Below are 21,762 nucleotides of genomic sequence, written 5' to 3' on the forward strand. Positions count from 1 at the left end.
ATGTGTTATTATTATTATTTTATTAGAAAGAGAGGAAACAGTTTCTGTCAACAAATGTTGAGAAATTTTAGTGGGGAAACAAATAACGATATCCACATTTCATACACTCTTATGCTGGGTCCAAAATATGGACGAACCCAACCATTGGGTTTACATGAACTTATTTTGGATGCATTCAACCTATGGTTGGGTCAAATGCGGACATATTCTAGGTAATTTAAAGAGTTAACACCTTTCACCCTGCAGGTCTTTTGGACCACTGACCCCTCATTAACAACCGCCCTAAAACTACCAGTGTCCTGTTTCCGCACAGTTACCACACTCTTGCCTTTTTAGATAGCTGGGAGGCATGTGTCCCATCTCCCACCTGTCTTAGCTGTCTGTCACGCCTGAATAAGATCTGTTAACAAAGTAGGTTTGCCGTTACCAACAAAGTCCCTCTATTGTATTCGGTAGCTAATGGTATTTAGTAAACAGTGGTTTTAATTAAAAACCTCTAACACGTGCCCAAATACCCCCACAGTGTGTGTTTGTTGAGGCCTTCACGTGGCCATTCACTGGCCATCTGGACGGGACCCACGGTTGTTTGGTTTTATTTGTGAAGTGTCAGAATATCAGTGGCTGGTTTAATCCCGCTCAGCTCATGTGGCTTCTGCGAGAGTCAGAGGTTGAATGAGTGACTTTAATCTGCTGTTTGTATCCTATCACTCAGCCTGAGCTCAACTTGAGGAACTTTTCTCTTTCCCGCACATTTTGGCTCTTTATTTTTCCTGAGATGTTTGTTTATCGGAGGATTTAGGCCTGAAACGTACTCTACGCAAATGCACAAAGTAGACGTGAACGCTAAGACTCTAAGAAAAAAGTACCAAAGCTGTCACTGGGGCGGTACCCTTTCTAAAAGTAAACTTTTGCACCAAAATAGTGCATATTAGTACCTTTAAGATGAATATTGATACCAGATGTGTACAATCTCCTCCATTTTAGGAACTTTTTAATGGGTACGGGCCCAGTGACCTCACTGCTCCACAATCTGATTTAACAAAACATTAAGGGGCGGTTTTCAGGACAGGAATTAGACTAGTCCTAGACTAAAATAAATTTAAATGTCACTTTTTTCGTGATCGCATTTTTCAAACTTTAGTAGCTTTTCAAAACCTACAGTGAACGACCGGTTTGGACTACAGCTCTCTACTTTTCAGTTGAATGATGTCAATATAGAGTTTTTGACTAAACTCCGACCACAGGAATATGTCAGTCACCAGCTAAGCTCAAACGGCTCTGCAAAGCTAGTTTAAAGAATACTGTGTTTTTACACACAAAACATGAACACGTTATATTGTGCACCGTAAACAGAATTAAGGCTTCGAAAACACAGGAAAAATGGGACCTTTAAGAACTGAAAACAACTTGCACTGACATATCTTAAAATAATTTAAGAAGTAATCCCTGTCTAGAAAACTACCCCTAAGATTATTATGTCTTGATTGGCTGTTAATCTTAAATGTTCATAGCATTTGGCTTTTCATGATACACAGTAGTACTTGCAGTTGTCATAGGATGGCCATTCGTGCCAGTTCCGCCGGACACGTCCCGAACAGGATTTTGGGTGCGTTCTCCAGAAGTTGCGTTGCTCGACCACATACGTCATCGAGGTTCTCACATTTCAGTTAAAATACATTAGAAAATTAAGATTTATTTCTTTTAAGACATAAAATCATTGTAGTTTCATTATTACCTTGAAATGGTAAAAACGGTTGCTTTTCTAAAATTGAACCCGAAATATTAAACCTTGATGACGTATGCGGTCGACCAAGGTGACTTCCAGAGAACGCACCCGAAATCTTGTTCGGGACGTGTTTACCAAGGGTTTTGATGATTTCAAAAGGTTTATTTAACTCCGGAAAACAAAGGCCCACGTGGGGGAAAAACAACACGACATAAACGGAGGACAACACCAGACAGGACAACTGATGTGACGAAACTCTATGACTTGACGTGACGTGACTTGACTTGACTTGACCAACAAAACTTTTTTACAGTGTGTTGTTGGATATTGATTTACAGTGCTAATGGTTGGAAAAGGTGAAAGGTGAAACTTGGAAGTATGCCGAAAGTTTTAGTTTCTGATTCTATATCTGGATACAGAGAGATTGGGGCGCCATTACGTAACAAAAAAGAAACCCAGAGACAGACATGAAAAGAGAGACAGTCAGAGAGAATACGAAAATATCCTTTGGGGGAAGATTGATGTTTTCTGCCGAAAACAACTCCTCATGACTGCAAAGTAAGCCAGAAGTTTTTCGCTCTCATCATCGCTGTTAAGTAACAGGGTTGAGAAGTGTAGGATGGCAATTAAAGAGAACTTCATGATTTTGTCTTCTTACAGTACCTGAGGGAGAAGTTGACGTTTCTTTATCTCTCTTTATTCAGCTGTGGTAGAAGCATGAGTGCGAGGATTAGTAGAGATTACATTGGGATGCTAGTTCAGATAACAACTTCACCCTCCAGCCTCCACCTGCTTCTTTATTCTTCTCGTTCGCTGCGTAAAAAGCACCTGCAGTGAAAGCGTTTCCATCTCAGACGATGACAGTCGGGCAGCTCATTCGTTTGCGCCCTGTCACCCTCATTAAGCCTGTCGATGAAAAGTGTGGAAACCCTCGTCAGATGTCTGCATGTTCTTGCAGTCCGCTAGGCTTCTAAAGTTACAAACCTCTAATCTTCAGGCTTTGGCAGAAACAACTTTGGAATTACGGCTTAAACGGGTATATTGAGAGTTTCTCAGGCGTTTTTTTGGCCTCCTGTGTTGAGAAACAGATGTTGGCTGTCAGCCATCTTCTCAGTCTCATTGACTGAAAGCTCTTCTGGCAGTTAGCTTTACTGACCCTTCCCTTCAGCAGATTTGGCAGTCATTGTGTGGCTCTTCTAAAAGCTGCTCAAAATCTTGGTACATCACAACAAGTTTTTCTACAAATACGCAGCACCCTTGTATCAAGTTGTGTAGCTGAATGCTAGATCTGAGGCTTTGTTGATTAACAAACTCTTACTGAGTTTTTGCCATCTTTATTTTTAAAATGCCCGGGACAGGTAACTTCCCTACTGAAAAATCCAGCTAAGACCAGCATAATCTCCAGCTTGGTTTTAGCTGGTTTTGCTGGTGTAGGAAGCTGTTTTTGCTGGTGTAGCAAGGTGGTCTAGCTGTGTTTTTGTCACTTTTTAAGTTGGTCTAGCTGGACTTAGCTGGTCAGGCTGGAAGACCAGCTGGCCCACCAGCATGACAAGCTTTGTCAGGCTGGGAGGACCAGCGTAAACCACCATAAACCAGCTTATGCTGGTCTTAGCTGGATTTTTTAGTAGGGTTAACAGTTGGTTTGATTTGACTCAGCAGAAAGTAGACAGATGAGGTGCAGTATAAGCAATTTTAACTCTTAAGATGTTTAAGATGTTCAGAAATGTATTGTGAGAGCTGCCTAAGCAGTTTATGCAACAGTTACAATTTTTATTTGTATTTATCTGAATATGCAGATTATGTGTGTTTACATGACATTAATCATGTCACACTTCTTTCTTTATTACAATTTTTTTAGGCCTTTGTAGGCTATAAAGTAGAAACCTCACATAATTTGCTTTTTTCTAGTGAATAGTAATGGTTTAATGGATAAATATATTGAAAACAACCTTGTTTACACACATAAATCTGTCCGTGTAAAAACCGCACACTGAAGTGAATTCAAACAGCACTACACACTGAGTTAATTTGACCCAGCATTTGGGTTGTACACATCTCAGGAGCGGTGCATTCAACTGTCAGTGAAAACAACCTAAATATTAACCTAATGACTACCCAAAAAACTAGCCAAGACTGAGAAAATAACCCAATTAAATAACCCAAAAGGCTCAACCCAGCATTTGGGTAGAAAAAAATCACCCAGCATTTTTAAGAATATGAACAGAACAATTCTGTGTAGATTATAAATTAGAATTATAGATTATAATAAAAATTACACAATTAAAACAGATTTTCATTTTATTATAAAAAGCCCAGTATGTAAATGAATAAATAACCATTTTTATGCAGTATGAAAATTGTTGTCTTTTTATAGTAAAAAAAAATAATAATAATTTGATGATTCAGTCTACTTGTAACTATCCGCCAAAAAACTTTGTTGCAGTTTTTTCCTAAAAAAAACAAACAAAACAAAACATTTTTACAGTTCTTGTGTAATAATGTCTTATAATGTTACCAGAGGTGTTTTATTATTATTAATGTTATATGTATTATTATTATTATTATTATGTTTATCAGACTATTGTTATTATTATTATTAATGTTATATGTATTATTATTATTATTATTATGTTTATCAGACTATTGTTATTATTATTATTATTATTATTATTATTATTATTATTATTATGTTTATCAGATTATTATTATTATTATTATTATTATTATTATTGTTATGTTTATCAGACTATTGTTATTATTATTATAATTATAATTATTATTATTATTATTGCTATGTTTATCAGATTATTATTATGATTATGATTATGATTATGATTATGATTATTATTATCATTATCATCATTATTATTATTACTATTATTAATATTATTATTATCATTATTATTACTATTATTACTATTATTATTATTAGCCTATTATTATTAAATACTGACATTTCAAATCTCACATTTCAAAACTTAACAGATGCCATGACAGTAAGTAAAACAATTTTTTGACCCAAAAAGCTGATGCTATTTCAAACCCCAAATGATTTTCTTTTGAACAGTTATTCAGTTAATTGTATTATAATGTCATTGTAAAAAAATGTAAGTAGTTTTAATGTCGCTGGCTACTTTTTAATATTAACATGTAACGTAGCTAACATCTTTTTAAATAGGTAGCTTGCCTGTAGTTTAACTACTTTTACTGATGAGTATAGTATAGTTTATCTAACTACAGTTTCAAAGTAGCTTCCCCACCACTGAATATACAATGCGTGATTGATGGCCGGTAGCTTCTGCTTGATGCGCACGTGCAGAAACTACTGTGATGGGCTCTCAGTTGTGTTCTCAGAAGACCTTTTAGGATGAACATATAATATGTCTTCATTAAATCTGAGAGCTCTTGCAACCATAGATCATGGCAATGACAGGGCCGATACTATGCCGCAGTCACCAGATAATTGTGATTTGAATGCAGGGGTCATTTAGGTTGAGCTTATTAACATATGTGTAGCCCAGCAGACTGGTCATCAATAGGATGCCTAAATCACTCTCTATTTCTTCTCCATTCATTCATCTTTAAACGCTCTACCTGTCAGTTATCAGATACTTCATTGGGTACCTTTAGACATCATAGTATGCTCTTGGTACCAGGCTGGGATTATGAAGTGACTGTTTACTTTCAGTCTCCTAGCACTGAACCGACAGAAGGATTTAGGAATGTGGATGTCGGATTTCCATAAAATGAAATATTGTCCTAGAAATTGATCATGGTTAGCCATTCTGTCAGTTTTATGTGCCATCTGTCTGCATATGCCAACCTACTGACCCTGCATTGATTATTACACAACATTGATAACTTAATTGAAATGATGGCCCGTGTCAAAGCTTTTTTTGTTCATCCGTCGCATAGTCATTACCAAAGGTCATGACCCATGACCTCTACTTTTGGTCTAGTGCAGGGTCCCGTAAGAGGTTTGGGTCCCTGATTCAATAACTGGGGTGGACACACACATACTCAAAGAAAGGAATACATTCATATACGCACATACATACTTTATCTTGGCTCCGCTCACCCCCATGGCCCTTATTAGTGGGGTACCATTTGAGGCCACAGAAATCTGCTCTCAAGCTCTTTAATTCTGCCTTGTTACTTTTAGCGTCAATATTGTTATGGTATAAAGTGGCACGGACCAAATCGTTAAAGCTTGGCGTCCTTGGCGTTCTTTATTATTAATGAGAAGACGAAGCACTTGGGAAGAGAGGAGAGGAAAAAAGGTGGAAATAATGTGAATTATTCACCGGCTCATGCTGGTATATGCGACCATTGACATTTCCAAAAGCTTCAGTCGATATTGGTGTATGTTAGCGCTAACAAAGATTACTCCTATGTCTATTTTAATCTATTCTGAATATTCTGATGAAGGCATGAAAAGTAGACCACCAGGATTCATGGTTCAGGAATGACTGACAATAGATTGGCCAGATAATCCTTTTCACAGATTCGGTCATGCTGCTAACTCGTACAGCAGATGTCAAATAATATGTCGCGGCAGAAGAAACACGGTGTTGGTGAGAGTCCAGGGTTGCCTACCTCTGAAACCCGATCTCCGCCTCTTCGCGATGGGTCGGTGCCCTGGCGTCTGTTAGCTCGTCTGGAGAGGGGCTTTTGAGAGTGAGGTCAACGGCGTGTGTAATAAGCTAACGCTAGTGGATGACTGGTGCCCATTCACATGCTGATTTTCTAGTCGATCCATTTGCATTAAGTGCATCCTAATTGCCAACTGTGGCCTGATTGCGATGCATGTCGCACGTGATGAAATATGAGCTTGTATCCACACCCGTCACTGCTGAGGTCACACGGGCGTACGTCTGAAGCTGAAGGTCGTTTTCCGCAATAGTGAAATACTACCACTTGAAACGAATAACGTGTGCTTGTATTTATGGGTAAAAAAGCACATGCACTCTTTTTAAAAGAACAGTTGCTTTGTTCATGAAGGTTATATTTTCTGCATTTTTCGATTCATCATATTTTATTCAACCATACACTTATTCACCTGTTGGGTGATACGTTTCTTCAGAAGGTCTGGGCCTTGTTTTTTAAAGAATTATCAGGCCGAGACATTTCCCCAAATGTGACCCTTCAGTCAATGTCCGATGGAATTTTGATGAGCCAGAGAGGAACAGCTGGAGTCTGCAATTGTTTAAGCAACCATGTCGCCCTTTTCTAGGCTCCTGGTGGTGTCGTCATTGGTTGCAGTTGTGGGAAGAGGTTAAGCAGCTGTACGGGTTATTGGGAGGACCGCATGGTGCTCAATGATGTCAAATCACCAGACCATTTTCATATTTTTTTCTTTCCGGAATAGTAACATGGTTAACTTGTAGTCAAGGTCCATGTTCTTAAAGCTTAATGCATGCACTAAAGTGTATACTTTGTTCCAGTTAGAACACTATGAATCTTCTGTTAATGCTTTACTGAAATTTATGTCTACCTGGCTCCTTGGAGTCTAAATAGTCTGAATGGGATATGCTAATAGAGTTTATGTATGTCTACATCACAATAAACTTTTTGTCAACTTGTCCAACACCGGAATCAAGTAAAAATTGTAATTCTATAGAGTTTGAGTTATTTATTAATCATTGAAATTGAAATTGTGATTTCTGCATCTGGTGCTAAAACACCAATACAAATATACACTCACCTAAAGGATTATTAGGAACACCTGTTCAATTTCTCATTAATGTAATTATCTAATCAACCAATCACATTGCAGTTGCTTCAATGCATTTAGGGGTGTGGTCCTGGTCAAGACAATCTCCTGAACTACAAACTGAATGTCAGAATGGGAAAGAAAGGTGATTTAAGCAATTTTGAGCGTGGCATGGTTGTTGGTGCCAGACGGGCCGGTCTGAGTATTTCACAATCTGGGATTTTCACGCACAACCATTTCTAGGGTTTACAAAGAATGGTGTGAAAAGGGAAAAACATCCATTATGCGACAGTCCTGTGGGAGAAAATGCCTTGTTGATGCTAGAGGTCAGAGGAGAATGGGCCGACTGATTCAAGCTGATAGAAGAGCAACTTTGACTGAAATAACCACTCGTTACAACTGAGGTATGGAGCAAAGCATTTGTGAAGCCACAACACGCACAACCTTGAGGCAGATGAGCTACAACAGCAGAAGACCCTAGCGGGTACCACTCATCTCCATTACAAATAGGAAAAAGACGCTACAATTTGCACGAGCTCACCAAAATTGGACAGTTGAAGACTGGAAAAATATTGCCTGGTCTGATGAGTCTCGATTTCTGTTGAGACATTCAGATGGTAAAGTCAAAATTTGGCGTAAACAGAATGAGAACATGGATCCATCATGCCTATTTACCACTGTGCAGGCTGGCGGTGGTGGTGTAAGGTTGTGGGGGATGTTTTCTTGGCACACTTTAGGCCCCTTAGTGCCAATTGGGCATTGTTTAAATTAAACAGCCTACCTGAGCATTGTTTCTGACCATGTCCATCTCTTTATGACCACCATGTACCCATCCTCTGATGGCTACTTCCAGCAGGATAATGCACCATGTCACAAAGCTTGAATCATTTCAAATTGGTTTCTTGAACATGACAATGAGTTCACTGTCACCAGATCTAAACCCAATGGAGCATCTATGGGATGTGGTGGAACGGGAGCTTCTTAAACTTGAAACAAAATGTAAACGTCAGCATAATGTTACCCTGACGACATCAACCCCTTTGCAAAATTAGGAGAGCTAAATAGCTTTTATTATTATGATTTTTATCAAAGGTTTCCCAGGTCCAACCCCAAACTCACAGCATTGGTTGACTCAGAAGATGATATCGAATTGCTCAGATAAAAAAGAAAAGATAAATAAACTCACAGTTGCTTATTAAGTCATGATCCCCAACAATGGTCCCCCGTCTTTTACTACATTATATGGAAACAGGAGAAAGTATTTTATAATCAGACACACTTTACCTATAATTAAAAGCAAACCACTATTGAAGTGCCATCCGTCCACATATTGAAATGTAGGTGTTAAGCACTCAATTACACAGACATCAACCCTTTTAAATTCACTGTGAGACGTTGCCCTTCAGAAGCAATCGAAATATGCACGTCATTAGTTGAGTCTTGAAGATTAATGAACTGGAGCGACATATTAAGACCTCAATGAAGGGTCACGAGGTGTATCAGGTCCTGAATACATTGAACAGCTCGGCCACTCTCAGACTCCAAGTGCCGACCAATCAATGAAGCCGGATTAACCGCTTTAACTTCAAAGTTCATCTTTCTCCGTGCGAAGCCCACAGCTGTCAGTCAAACCTCTGCTGTAATGCTCATTTGCCAGAACAAAATAAGTAGTTGCAAACTACACAAAAGGTCATCTGGTTTCGACTTTGCTTATTGTCACAGTAATCCCCAACCATGCCGTGTCAGCACATTTCTAAATAACTTTTTAATGACCATGAAATGTCATTTAGGCCCAAAAATGATATCTTCAGAGAAATCTCTTCGATTTAAATAGCTTAGCTTTACTGTCTGAAAAAAAGATCAATATATGTTCCCCAGTTGTCACTGGGGTTGTACCATTTTAAAAAGTTCAGTTTTGCAAGAGTTCATAATAGTTCCTTAGATGTATGTATTGGTAGCCTGATGTTGTCCAACTCAATTCTAGTAAATCAATGCGTTGTTGATATCTTCTAGATCAGACTCGATGGCAGAATCTTCACATCTCAATTCTACAGCGACAGCCGTCTTTGTTGTAAACGGATTCAACACAAGCGCTCTTTGGTGACATGGTTGATTACGTTACTGTTGATCATCTGTCCATCATCGTATAAAGCCCTCCCTGACATTTTGATTGGTTCGACGAGCTTTGGTTTGAGCATAATTGTGCCACAACGGAGCGACACCAAACAGAACTTCCTGACCTGAAATGTTGTGGGCGGGGCTAAGTTCGGCTGGCACCCAGGCATACTTATTGGTACCAAATGTATACATATCTGTACCTAATGGGTACATGTTAGGACCCTTTTAAAGGGTACTGCCCCATTGACAGCTGGGGTGCATATTGTGATATTTTTTTTTCCAGACGGTAAAGCTCAGTAGCATCTAAGCTATTTAAGTCTATTTAATCTATTTAGTGTTGATTTAATTTATGTGAACAGTCCTTCAGTGCATTTTACAATTAATGGTGCTTGTAAATGCATGTATCAGTATTATTATTATGGCTGATAGTGTGATTACAATAAGGGATTTTAATCCCATTAAAACCACCCTGAATATTTCATCAACGGCAAAGCAATGCCCAAGCAAGCACTAACAAAACTTTAGCATTTTGGTATCAAATGTTTTGCACAGGCAGGCACCATGTATTTTTTATCATATATATATATACAATCCTTATATACAGAGTTCATTTGTGTCTGAAAATGCTTGTTGATATTGGTTTTACAGGCCGTAAGCATATCCGATTCTCAAAGTCTGCATGTGAATGACAGAACTAGCTTAATAATTGATTAAGGTCTGCTCTTGGCACAGACCAACACCTCTGTTTACCGGAACATCTCTGGATTAAAGTGCTGCTTGTCTAAAGGTTTTGGCCAACCGTCAAGTTTTAAAGCATGCCTCATGAGACAGCATAGTGGATTGGGTGATACTAATGTTGCCATGTTTGATTTTTGCTCCAGTGCTGCCAAAGCCTGGTGGGTGTGGTCAGTGGGCATTAAAAGCAATTATCACTGCCTTATTGGCCTGGGCACAATCTGCCATCTACACCAATGACAGAGCTTTGGTAATTATCACTTCCAGTTACTGACAGCTGTTTGGCATGTGGACCCAAGTTTTATTGCTTTAGTTGAACATTTTCGTAGTTTAAAGGAAAATGGACTGGTGGACTTGGGGTTCAAATCACAAGGCTCGTTTAGAAGTTTGTTAAGTGATTGAATTTGTACTTTTTGCACCTGGCAAACAATAGAAAGAAGGAAAAAAGTACAAAAAGAAAAAATCCACAGATCTGTCTTGAAGGAGTCGTGCACTAAATTAAACTGAATAAGTGTTAAGACACAAAAGCTGTTACTCCCAGACGTGCTTTGTGTGTCTGTGATTGTGTTTGAATGTTAGCCAGACAAAAAACTTTCTCACACAGAGAAACAGGTGCAAGATTTAGTCTTAACTGCCCTAACTGTAAAACAAAGAAATAACTTGAGTATTTTAATGATGACAGCATGATGGATAGCAGCGAACCCAAATTCTGGGTATTTAACTGATAGAGCGCTATGTTAGCAACACCCAAAATCATGGGTTTGATCAAATGTTTTGGATGTGCTGATCTGTGTCTGTGTGCATTTCAAAGATGCTACCATCTATACCTTCGTTTTATTCTTTAACAAAGACCTCCAGTGGGATGGTATATGTGCAGGTGCTCACATGCAGGAAGTAAACGATGGTCCCACCACAAACTCCACAGCAGGGGTCCGGGCGAACCAGTCAGAACCCCTGCCACGCACTTAAGGGGTCTCTGCGCCCCACATACACACATACCCGACTTCTCTAATCAGGCCTGTCTGCTTATTTGTCACGGCATCTCGGTCTGTGAATAGAGCACAAGAGGCTAGGAAGAAAACGGGGAGATGGGAATAAAAGCACGTCTCTCATCCGCAGCAGGGTCGCTCATTAGGGAGCACCAATCCTCTGGGGGCCAGGGCACTTGGCAGAAAACGTGGGGTTGTCGGGGGCACGGTCATACATCAGTCAGTGGGTCTGTGGGTGAAGTCAGAGACCCCTAAGCCTGCAGTCTTAACGCCCCTTTTGTCAAATCTGCACCTGTCACTCATTTAGTATGAGAACGTGGACCGGGAGATCTGCCATTCAGTCCCAGGCCTCACTATGGAAAAAAGAAGCAGATGTAAGACACAGACAATAGATAGACAACAGGAAGAAAGGAAGGAAAAATTCTGAAATAAGAAATGCAAATGTGGTCTGTAAAATGAATGCAAAGCAACTTCAGATAAAGAGGACCAAATAAAGTTGCAGTCACATTAAAACTCTGTATACATTAGGCTGTTGTGTCCTATTGCACTTGACTGGCTATTGCACATTGATTTCTTAAAAGATTACAGATAAAAAAGCAAACTTTCGTTTTATCCCAGAAAATGACCAGCAGTGATTTCTGATTTAATCTGTACTGATCTCCGAAGGGAGCCCATAGATATGACAGTCTTTGAAGGGAATTGAGTCTGCAGGGGTTAAAGAATTAATATGACTTAGACTTTCAGTTGATGCAGTATGGCTGAAGGCACAAGCAAGCCGCCTTTTCATCTCCCATATCTCCTATGAAGATTTGGTAGACATGGCAAGAAAGCAGATAGTCTGACAGAATACCAATCGGGCGAGAAATCTGATAAAAGAAATCGGAGTCATGCGACAGCATTCAACAGAGTGCCTCAAACTCACCAATGTGTGTTTCTCTTTGGTTTGTAGCAAATTTTCAAAAGGCAAACTTTTATAAAGTTGAATTTACAAATGTATTAATTCATAAATTTATGTTCCAAATGAGAAGTACAGCTATGCCATCTTCAGATCCTCATACCGTGGATCTCATTGAAAACACCAGTGGGAAAAAACTGATGGTCGAGCTTTTGGACATAGCTGTTTTGTTGCTGGTCCATGGTGATCTATTGGCTAACTATCTTTAAAATAGCTTCCAATGTCATGACCACGTCTACAAAGTTTTAGGCCACAGGATCAAGAAACTGGACCAGCTTATTAAATAAATAACCCCATTGGATCAGATTGAAACCGGGTCCACCAGTTGTTAAATCATTCAAAGCAGCCTAGGCCAACCAGTAACCATTCTTTCATTCCCCTGCCCAGTTAGTCTTGGTTTGCTGTCCTCAAACCTGAGCTCTGAACCTTTAGAGCAGGGTTCCTCGAATCTTACCCTTGAGGGCCGGAGCACTGCAGAGTTTAGCTTTAACCCTGATCAAACACACCTGAGCAAGCTAATCAAGGTCTTCATGATCACAAAAAAATCACAGGTGGGTAAGTTTGATTAGGGTTGGACCTAAACTCTGTAGTGCTGCGGCCCTCCAGGGTAAGATTTGGGGAACCCTGCTACAGACCTGCACAGATGAAGAAAGAGAGCAGTGAAGGTGGAGATGGGGAGGAGGAGGGATGCCGGAAGAATTGTAGCTGGGCATGGAGAGACTATATGCTCTTAATAATAATTGACAGACCTGCATGTTTAGTCTCCTCCTGAACTTATGCTTAGTACTACATTAATTTTAGTTTTAGCTTGATATTCCATTGGGGAATAACTCACTTAGCATGACTAACACCAAAATAATAGACAAGTCCAAATACAAGACATGCACAGTCATGGACAAAGACACACATGTCAGAGTCCCAGGTGCTTCTCAACAGAGTTTATAAGTGAAGGATTTACAACACTAGGCTTCATATTGGATTCGTTCATCTTTTCCATTCCCATAACATTCCACGTTGCGCTTCCAGAGCAAATCGCTTTGCCAATCTGTGCGCACTGTATCCATAAAGCACATGGTAATAACTTGCACCACTTCACTTCATCTCTCCCAGCGGGGTTCTGCTTCTTTTCTTCAATTTTTGTCTCTTTTCACAGTGGTTTTAACTAGACATTATCTCTGAGCTGCCACATCGAGTTGTCTCTGAGAATGAACAGGTGAGGAGCGCTGTTTAGCCGGACGCCCCTGATGTTAGCACAACCCATGCATCACGGCTCATTCAGAGAGTTTAATCTGCCACAATAAACTTTCCGTCTTGAAAGAAATTGCTTTCTGGGGCTGTAAAGTAAACAGGCGAAAGGTGTTATTCAGCATATTGAGATGGAGGATTTGTGAGAGGAAAGGGTATGCATAGAAGAGGGAGGGGCGGAGGCCGGGCAAACTGGGTGCGGACAATCGCAAACTGACCTTTCAGTCAGAGAACACACAGACAGATATTGAATGGCTCTCATTGTATCAGGAGAATGAAACTGCTGGCTTGTTAAATGCTGTGGCATATGGATATTTTATCTCTCTCCGCCTTTAATTGCTTTACTGTCAGACCGTTTCCCCTTGAATCTCTCTTTAGGGAGGTGAGACCGAAATAAACATGAAGTCTCCAGCCCGGAGAGGTTTGACCGCATGCTATTTTTCCAACAACACGGGCCTATTCTTAAGCCGGCTTCGGGTTGCACGCCGCATGACCTTTAATCTGATGCGTAAACAAGCTGAGACTGGGGAAAGCGATGCTTCTTCATCCTCATCCCCTACCGCCTCCTACCCGCCTCCTTTGTTTGGCATACGGGTGCATTTGTTTTAATTGTTGCCGCTTTATTGACGCAAATTGCTGGCGGTCTTTGTGAGCTCTTGTTTAGCCGGGCCCGTGGCTGACATTGATGCATGCCCGGGGGTATTTATAACCCACGCGGCACCTGATGTCAAGCGCGCGTTGAGACTAATCACGAATAGTGATGTTGGAGCGTTCATGGACTCCACTGACCAGATAAAGAGATTTGTCTTCTTTATAGAGGATTAAATTGTGAGAACAAATGGGTTGGCCAGATGCGAATAGAGGCTTTTTTAGTCTGATTCCTGTGTTGATACTTACTGTAAGTCACTTGGAATTTATAGTCAAGATATCCAAAGATATTGGTTTGTCATGATTTATTTAAATATTTTCTGAAAAAGACAGACAGTTGTATTTTAAGTGCAGTTTATGTAGCAATTGGATAGCTGCATGTCTTCTTCGGTTCAGACTCCAATGTTTTAGTTTCTGTAAGCAATAAGGTACGAGAGGCTGTGCTGTATCATGAACAAGGGTGTTGTTAGACACAATGCAGAGTAATTGCAACATCTTAAGCTATGATTTATTTATGATATAACACTTGCCTCGAGTATCTTGTTTTATTTGTTATCACACAATACAAATATTAAAGCGAAAAAATATGTATCAGTGGAACTTTCATGAAGTATAATCACTTTCAGCCTTCTTCTGCGGGATAAAGTAGTCCCTGATCGACCGTAAATGGCAACATAATGGCCGTTTCTCAATCCGAAGGCTGCAGCCTCCGGAGGTTGCATATGCAGACTGCATACATCATGTTTATTTAAGTTAACTGAGCATTACATCCATAAGTCATAAGCATATTACAACAATTTACAATTAACTGACAATAATAGTCAACTTTATAATGGTTAATATTCTGAAATAAGAACCCCCTTGAGTCCTAGCTAAGCGCCATGGACAGGCGCCACCTGTCGGCGTCGGTGTGCGTACAGTTTACTCATAGAAAACAATGTGTTAGATTTTTTTAGAACGGCGCTGAGCTGCGCGTCCTGTGTGCGACCCCCTTAAGGGTGGTGCTAAGGATGCTGTGCGGTGATACACAGAATCATTGTGTGCAGCGGTCATAGCTGTTGACCAATCAGAATCAAGGACTGGACCTAATCGGTCTATAATGTTTCACAAGTTCCTCTGATCCAAGTCTGTTCACATTGCACAGAAGTTCAATTCGCTCAATCCAAAATGCTGACTGTCCACATTGTTATTTTAAAAGTGAATAGTGAAAAGTGAATAGGACTTATTTTTTCAGATGGTGGTTGCTATAGCAATAACATATGCTTCAGCAAAATGGCAAGACATCTTCTCATACAACAACTAAAACTAGATGTCAGTATGGAATAAAGACTGGAAGACATGAAATCATGACATTTTACTATTTTACTATTTTTATACTGTGTCTAAATTCATTATTTAGTGAATATCACTTTGTATGACATTAGACTCGTAAAATGGCTGGGTTATTTCGAAGCCATGTTAGGTAGATTTTGGACAGAACACACCGCTGGGTTAAAATTGACCCAATGCTTGGTTGTTTTAACCCAATTATTGGGTTTTGTCCAATTATGGGTTAAAATAACGCAACCATTGTGTTGATGTGTCCCAAATGTTGACAAAAACAACTCAGATCCATTTTAAAAAATTTCAAGTCACATACAATATGACTTTTGCTGTTTAGGTTTCAAAAATATAAATATTGCTGCATGTCAACAAGCAACAATGGCTTTGTCCACATGTGTGGTTATAAAAGTTTAATCTTCATTTTCAACATTGATCCCTCGAACCAAAATGAAAGGTCATTGGAGGTTGGTCATTTGGTTTGTATGATCTCGAGCACCAGCTGGTTACCACACTCCGTGATTCAGTAGTTTATGGTCTCTTTAACCTTTCCAGAGTCTCACTCAGGCATTTTCAAGCAAATCTGTTCTGTTTGTTTTAAAGTCAGAGGATTTGGAGGAAGTCTGCTCCTAGGCAGGAGGATTACGCTAATGGTATCTCCTGACACTTCCATGTCCATCTCCTAATGGATGAAGAAAGGAATCTATAAAACATCTGGCTTGACAAGAGCAATGGTTTAGTGTCATGACTAGATCCCACCGTCCCCTGAACAACATTAACTATAATCCAATCAAAGAGCTAGATCTTTGATGTTAGCCATTCCTGTCATACCACCGCAAATAGTTTACGGCTGGATTTTCTTTTGGAAAATATTGTCATGAATAAGACTAGGGCTTGTTTACTTGACTCCTTTTTCTATTGTTCTGCTCAGCAAAGATTTGTTTGTTTGTCTGTTTTATCCGCACTGCTCAAAGCTTGTTAGCGTTCCTCTTGCCGCGAGCACAGACACCAGGCGTGTTGCCACCCGATGCTAATGTGTAATCACACGTTTACAGGAGCTAATGGCCAAATTAATTTTCTCTCACAGATGTGCGGTAATGGCCGAGTGATTTGTTTATTTTTCTCAGCCTACTTCTGCTTTGTAAGGAACAGGCTGCTGTGAGTGGTCATCAAAAGTCTACGAACAGTGAATCCATCAAGATTTCTGCCACTCTTGCAAACGTATCCCCTGATACAAGCTGTAATGAAACATTAAAATAGGTTTCAGATCCAACTTTTCTGTTCTTGAGTCGAGACTAATGCGTGACGTTTCACACTACTACCTTTGCTAAAATGTCAGTAAATGTCAGATAAAGATGATATACTTTGGCTTCACATTTTGTGATAACTTATCAAATGGCATATTTAAAATTCAGACATTGGGCATAAAAAACTTTCATGTTGAGTTGATAGTATCTAACTGGATTTAAAACGTGAATATTTTCTTTGAAAGTGCAGGAAAGTCAAACACAGGCCTTGTAAAAACTAAAAAATAATATATTATGCATGCCATTTTATGTTTTTAACATCATTTTGTGTCCTCAAAATGGAAGTCCTAGGACACATTCTACCCACAGGCTGTGTGTATGGCACTCCTGTTTTAGTGTATTTAATATATTTGGTAAAAGTAAGTACACAATCTAAATGAAGAAAGCAAATTTGGATCTTTTAAAGCGGGCGAGTAGATTACCTCCTTGCATTTGCAACACCAAATGCACACGGCACACAGTCCAACGATCCGCTTAATTTACAACACCCCCATTTTTACTGCCTCGCAACTACATTTGGTGGTATTGCAGCTATTTCACAGTCACGTATGAATATAGGAATGGGCCGTTAAATGAAGTAAAGCTAATACAATTGAATCTAATGGCTGCATGGAACAACAGATTGAGGATGTTCAGTCATCACGGCTCATACGATTCTCATTCGGCTCCATTTGTTTTTTATGGCCATTTAGTGGCTGTTTTAATGAAGGTTGATTGGCAACGTGTCGGAGTGGCCATTTTATTCTGTAGGCCGTTGCCACTTGTGAGACACAGTTATGGGTATATTTAGACTAGACAGCTTATCTTAAGTAAGCCATTGGCTTCAAAGGAGTTTTAGCCACCTGTATCAGCTCCCTCAGAGATGACATCTTTCTCTTTCTTGTTATGATCCGATGTGCATGTTTAAACAGGGTTCCCACGGGTCCTTGAAATCCTTGAAAGGTTGTTTATCTGGGGGAAAAAATTAAAGGCCCTGGAATGTTTTTGAAAATATACATACAGCGATACAAGTCATTGAAAGTGGTTGAATCTATTTTATGCAAAAAGTTTTCTGGAAAAAATCCACATTATTTCCTGTGTAGTGTAGGATTGCATCATACAAATTCTAGACTTTTTAAGCACACGTGCTAAACTGTTCGCTTTAAATGCTTTTATCTTCTGTATGCGAATGTTGATTCATACCAAAATGCTTTTTTGCATATTTGTGTTTGACAAACGAAAACGTCTCGGGTTACGTATGTAACTGTTGTTACCTGAGAAGGGAACCAGACACTGCGTCTCCCTTGCCATACTTCCTGCATCCCTGTAATGCCGTCTTTGGCAATATTTCAGATAGCGATATACTTCCTGGCTCCCGCGTCACCCTGTCTTTATCGTTAAGCCTCATTGGTTCAATTTGATATATACATTCAGACGCACTTACCCCTGGAGGCGTCCCCAAAGTGTCACAGCAGTGACGCAGTGCGAGTTCCCTCAAAAGGGAATTGTAACAATATATCTTAAAAGGTAACACGATGGAACCTTGCTCTCACTCGAAATGTGTCCCCACATTTAGTCCTTGAATTTGAGGGGGATTTGCACTTGGAAAGTCCTTGAAAGTTCCTTGAATTTGAAGTTAACTAAGTTGTGGGAACCCTGTTTAAACTAGCTTAAAGGGACAGGTGGCCAATAATGATTTTAGCCTGTCAGACCCACAAGAAACTGTAATTAAAGTGGTGCATAAAAATGTGCATTATATTTTGTATTCTAAAGTATTCAGACAATTTCGTTTAGCAAAAGACCAAAATGGGGACACCACAGTGGCTCACTGGGGATTACTGTTGCCTCACAGTAAGAAGGTCCCTGTTTTGATACCTGGCTGGGTCAGGAGGTTCCTCCCAAATTGTCCTTCCCCAACATGCAGGTTAGGTAAATTGGAAATACCAAATTGTCCTCCCCAACTAGTGTATGGATTAACGGGTAGATTTTTCCAAAGAATAATGCAGTGGGCCATTTTACAAAATTGGTCTGAATCAAATTGATCTGAATTTCAATTTTAACATTTCATCTCACTGTCTTCAGTTCTTTAGCCTTGCTCTCTCTCTCTCTCTCGTCCTCTCTCTCTCTCTCTCTCTTCTGTATAAATAAGTCATATCATTGGACATGATGTTGTATCATAATGAAGGGGTTTGTCACCAGTTACGTATGCTGGAGCGGATAAAAAGAGAGGCTTGATTACTGGGACGAGGCATATTGATTCCTATTGATGGTCACTTTCCCCAGCTCCTAATGAAAGGAATGCAAATGAGTCTCTGGGTTCCACTAAAGGACCACCGACAAGGATAAGGGTCTTTGGCTCCCCGTCTTAAGAGGGACATGTATCATTGGCCATGGTTCACTGGGGAGTCCTTTACGGAATCGTTTGGTCCGTTTCATGTTCCCATGATGCTGCTGCGCTCAGGACAAATGTGGAAAATGTAATGGACTGTGTCTATACATGTAATTTGGCAAAATGGAAGGGCTTGAACGGTGCTTCTGATATTGATTCTGGCTACTAGCTTTACATTTGAAATAAAACTGTGTAATGTACTTATCTCATACAGTATGTTTTGTTTTCAAGCTGCTGTGTACCATCTGGCCATTGTTCTTCGCAGGCTGGATTGCGGACCGTCCATGACATCTTAAATGAGGATATATGATTGGTTCTTATGTTTGTCTCCTCTCTTCTCTTTAGTAACAGACTGGCGCCTAGCAACCATGACCGGATACTGCGGCTACGACAAGAATTTCAACAAGTCAAACATGAGGAAGGCCCCGGTGACCGCCGCCATAGCTACAGCTTCCAGCAGCAACCATGGGTGAGTGTGCAAGACCTCTTTAGCCACTTTATCACACATACCTGTCTTTATTCTACAATGCTAACTCTGGATAAACCTCGGCTTAGCATGACATATGACCCTGACCCTCACCCTTCATCCTTCCCAGCATGCATCAGAGTATGGGTGCTTACACGCTAGAGAAGGTTCAGATGGAGCAATCGACAGACAGGAATGTTTTTAAAGACCCTGTAAATTTACTTGACATGCAAATACTTGTATGTTTTTATGTATTTCTTACAAAATCAAGATGTTTGGGTGAGACACATGAAAGGGATTGTCTACTTTTTTTTTTAAGTTATCACAGCCATCTCTGTTTGAAATATGTAATTACAGGTTACTTTACGTACATCTTTTTACGCATTATTTACTCAATAACCGATTTTTATTTTTATTGTAACCAAAATGTTACACATTGCAAAGAATTGTTCAAAGCTAACAGTGCATTGCACCAAACTCCTCAACTTTTGGACGCATTTCAGAGAAAATCCTTACGTTTTATCCTACATCCTTGCAACAAACCATTGCGTTTTAAATCATTAGACATGCAACATCAGCTCTAGTGTGTACTGTAATATTGTAAGCCAACCATGGGTTTGCTGGTTTGGGCCAAAGGCCAGCGTGGTTATAATGATACAACATAAATATTTGTTCAGTAAATATCTTTGGTTATTTCTGGATTTTAGAAGGGAAGAAGTGCATTTGCTGTCAGGTCCATCATGTTTTACGAATGCATCTCAGTTTATTTGCCCCCAAACCCTGCTTGTGTTTGTAAGGTCTCCACTGAGGTGAATGTGTTTTAACATCGCGTCCTTGAATGTCAGTGCTTCATTTATAATCGGAGGTTAGAGGCTGGACATTATTTCATCTTTATCAGCAAGTTAAAATAATATACATTGCTCAAGAGGCTGGGAACGGAGTTGCAAAAGGTCAAAGGTCAAATAGCTGTGTATCTTTGCTCTGCAATGGACCAAGCCAGACATGACGGTCTTTCCTTTGACTTCCTGTTAAAGACACTGAGGGAATTTTAAAAGATGACAGCCTAATTACCTCGAGAAATAGAACCATTTCCTAAATTAGAGGTCGGCTCTTTGACCCTGTCCACTCTGCCACATATTTGGCCTCCATTTTCCACCCAGGTCTTGAATAGCTCTACAGAGATTAAAATGCGTTGAGTCAATGAATGCATTAATGCTTAACAGAAATAAGACATTTACTATCTCACAGATTAATGACGTGTGCATAATGAAAGTGTATGGCTTAAAGGTAATGTGTCAATTCTGTGCAGTTATATTTAAAACATAATATTTGTAGGCTATGTAATTTTACTGAACTAGATTTTAATATTTGAGTTCCTAGGTATGATATTTTTTACTTTTTTATTCACCTGCAATTATTGAAAGACGGTAGAAAGACATACATGCACAAAATTTTGTCAATCTGACTGAATTGAATACGATTGAAGGTTACGACGATACAGTTTACATGCACCCTAAACATTGCAATCTGATTTAAATGTTCATTTACATGTATATCGAACAGAATCCGAACCGAACGTCTCCGCAAGCGCACAGCCAGGGTTGCCAGATTTGCGTATGAGAACCATCCCAAATGGAAATTCAAAACTATCCCAAAAACATCCCAATGGCTATTCACAGCCTAAATACCAATAACTAAGCAACAAAATCCTTTTATATATAACAGGCAGAAAAAACAACTGGTTACAACAGTTTAAACAGTAGCCCAAATCTAAACTCGAAAAAAGGCAGAGAACTTGGCAACGCTACGCTAAATGTTCAGCCCATGTGCACAATGTATTTTTGCATCTGAATGAGAAAATACTATGATTCTCGCGTTTACATGCATACTTTTCTCCTGCTGATCGGATCACAGATCGGAGTACACCACCCCCTTCAATACAATCCAAATTTGCATCCGATCGTCCTCAATCGTATTGATTAAGGTGTTCACATGAATGCTTTTCAATACGATTGAGCCATCAATACCATTACAAACAGATTATTTGGTTGCATGTAAACGTACCTACTGTATGTTTTCAACATGTCATGCTTTTGAACAGTTACAGGTTTGTGATAGTCTGTATTTAAGTTTAGGGGTTTGCCATGAAAATAAAATGAAAAACTGTAATTT

General features: G+C 39.6%; 1 protein-coding gene across 4 annotated transcripts in view; it reads left to right on the forward strand.

Annotated features, from left to right (window-relative positions):
- pard3aa (par-3 family cell polarity regulator alpha, a) overlaps positions 1-21,762 on the forward strand; it is a 557,061-nt gene that overhangs the window by 512,377 nt on the left and 22,922 nt on the right. For all 4 annotated transcript variants that reach the window (XM_073864006.1, XM_073864007.1, XM_073864004.1 and 1 more), the window contains one exon: positions 19,470-19,593. In XM_073864006.1, coding sequence (XP_073720107.1) covers positions 19,470-19,593 — 124 coding nt within the window. The remainder of the gene's footprint in view (positions 1-19,469; positions 19,594-21,762) is intronic.

This window comes from Misgurnus anguillicaudatus, chromosome 25, assembly GCF_027580225.2.
Source record: "Misgurnus anguillicaudatus chromosome 25, ASM2758022v2, whole genome shotgun sequence".
NCBI lineage: Eukaryota > Metazoa > Chordata > Actinopteri > Cypriniformes > Cobitidae > Misgurnus > Misgurnus anguillicaudatus.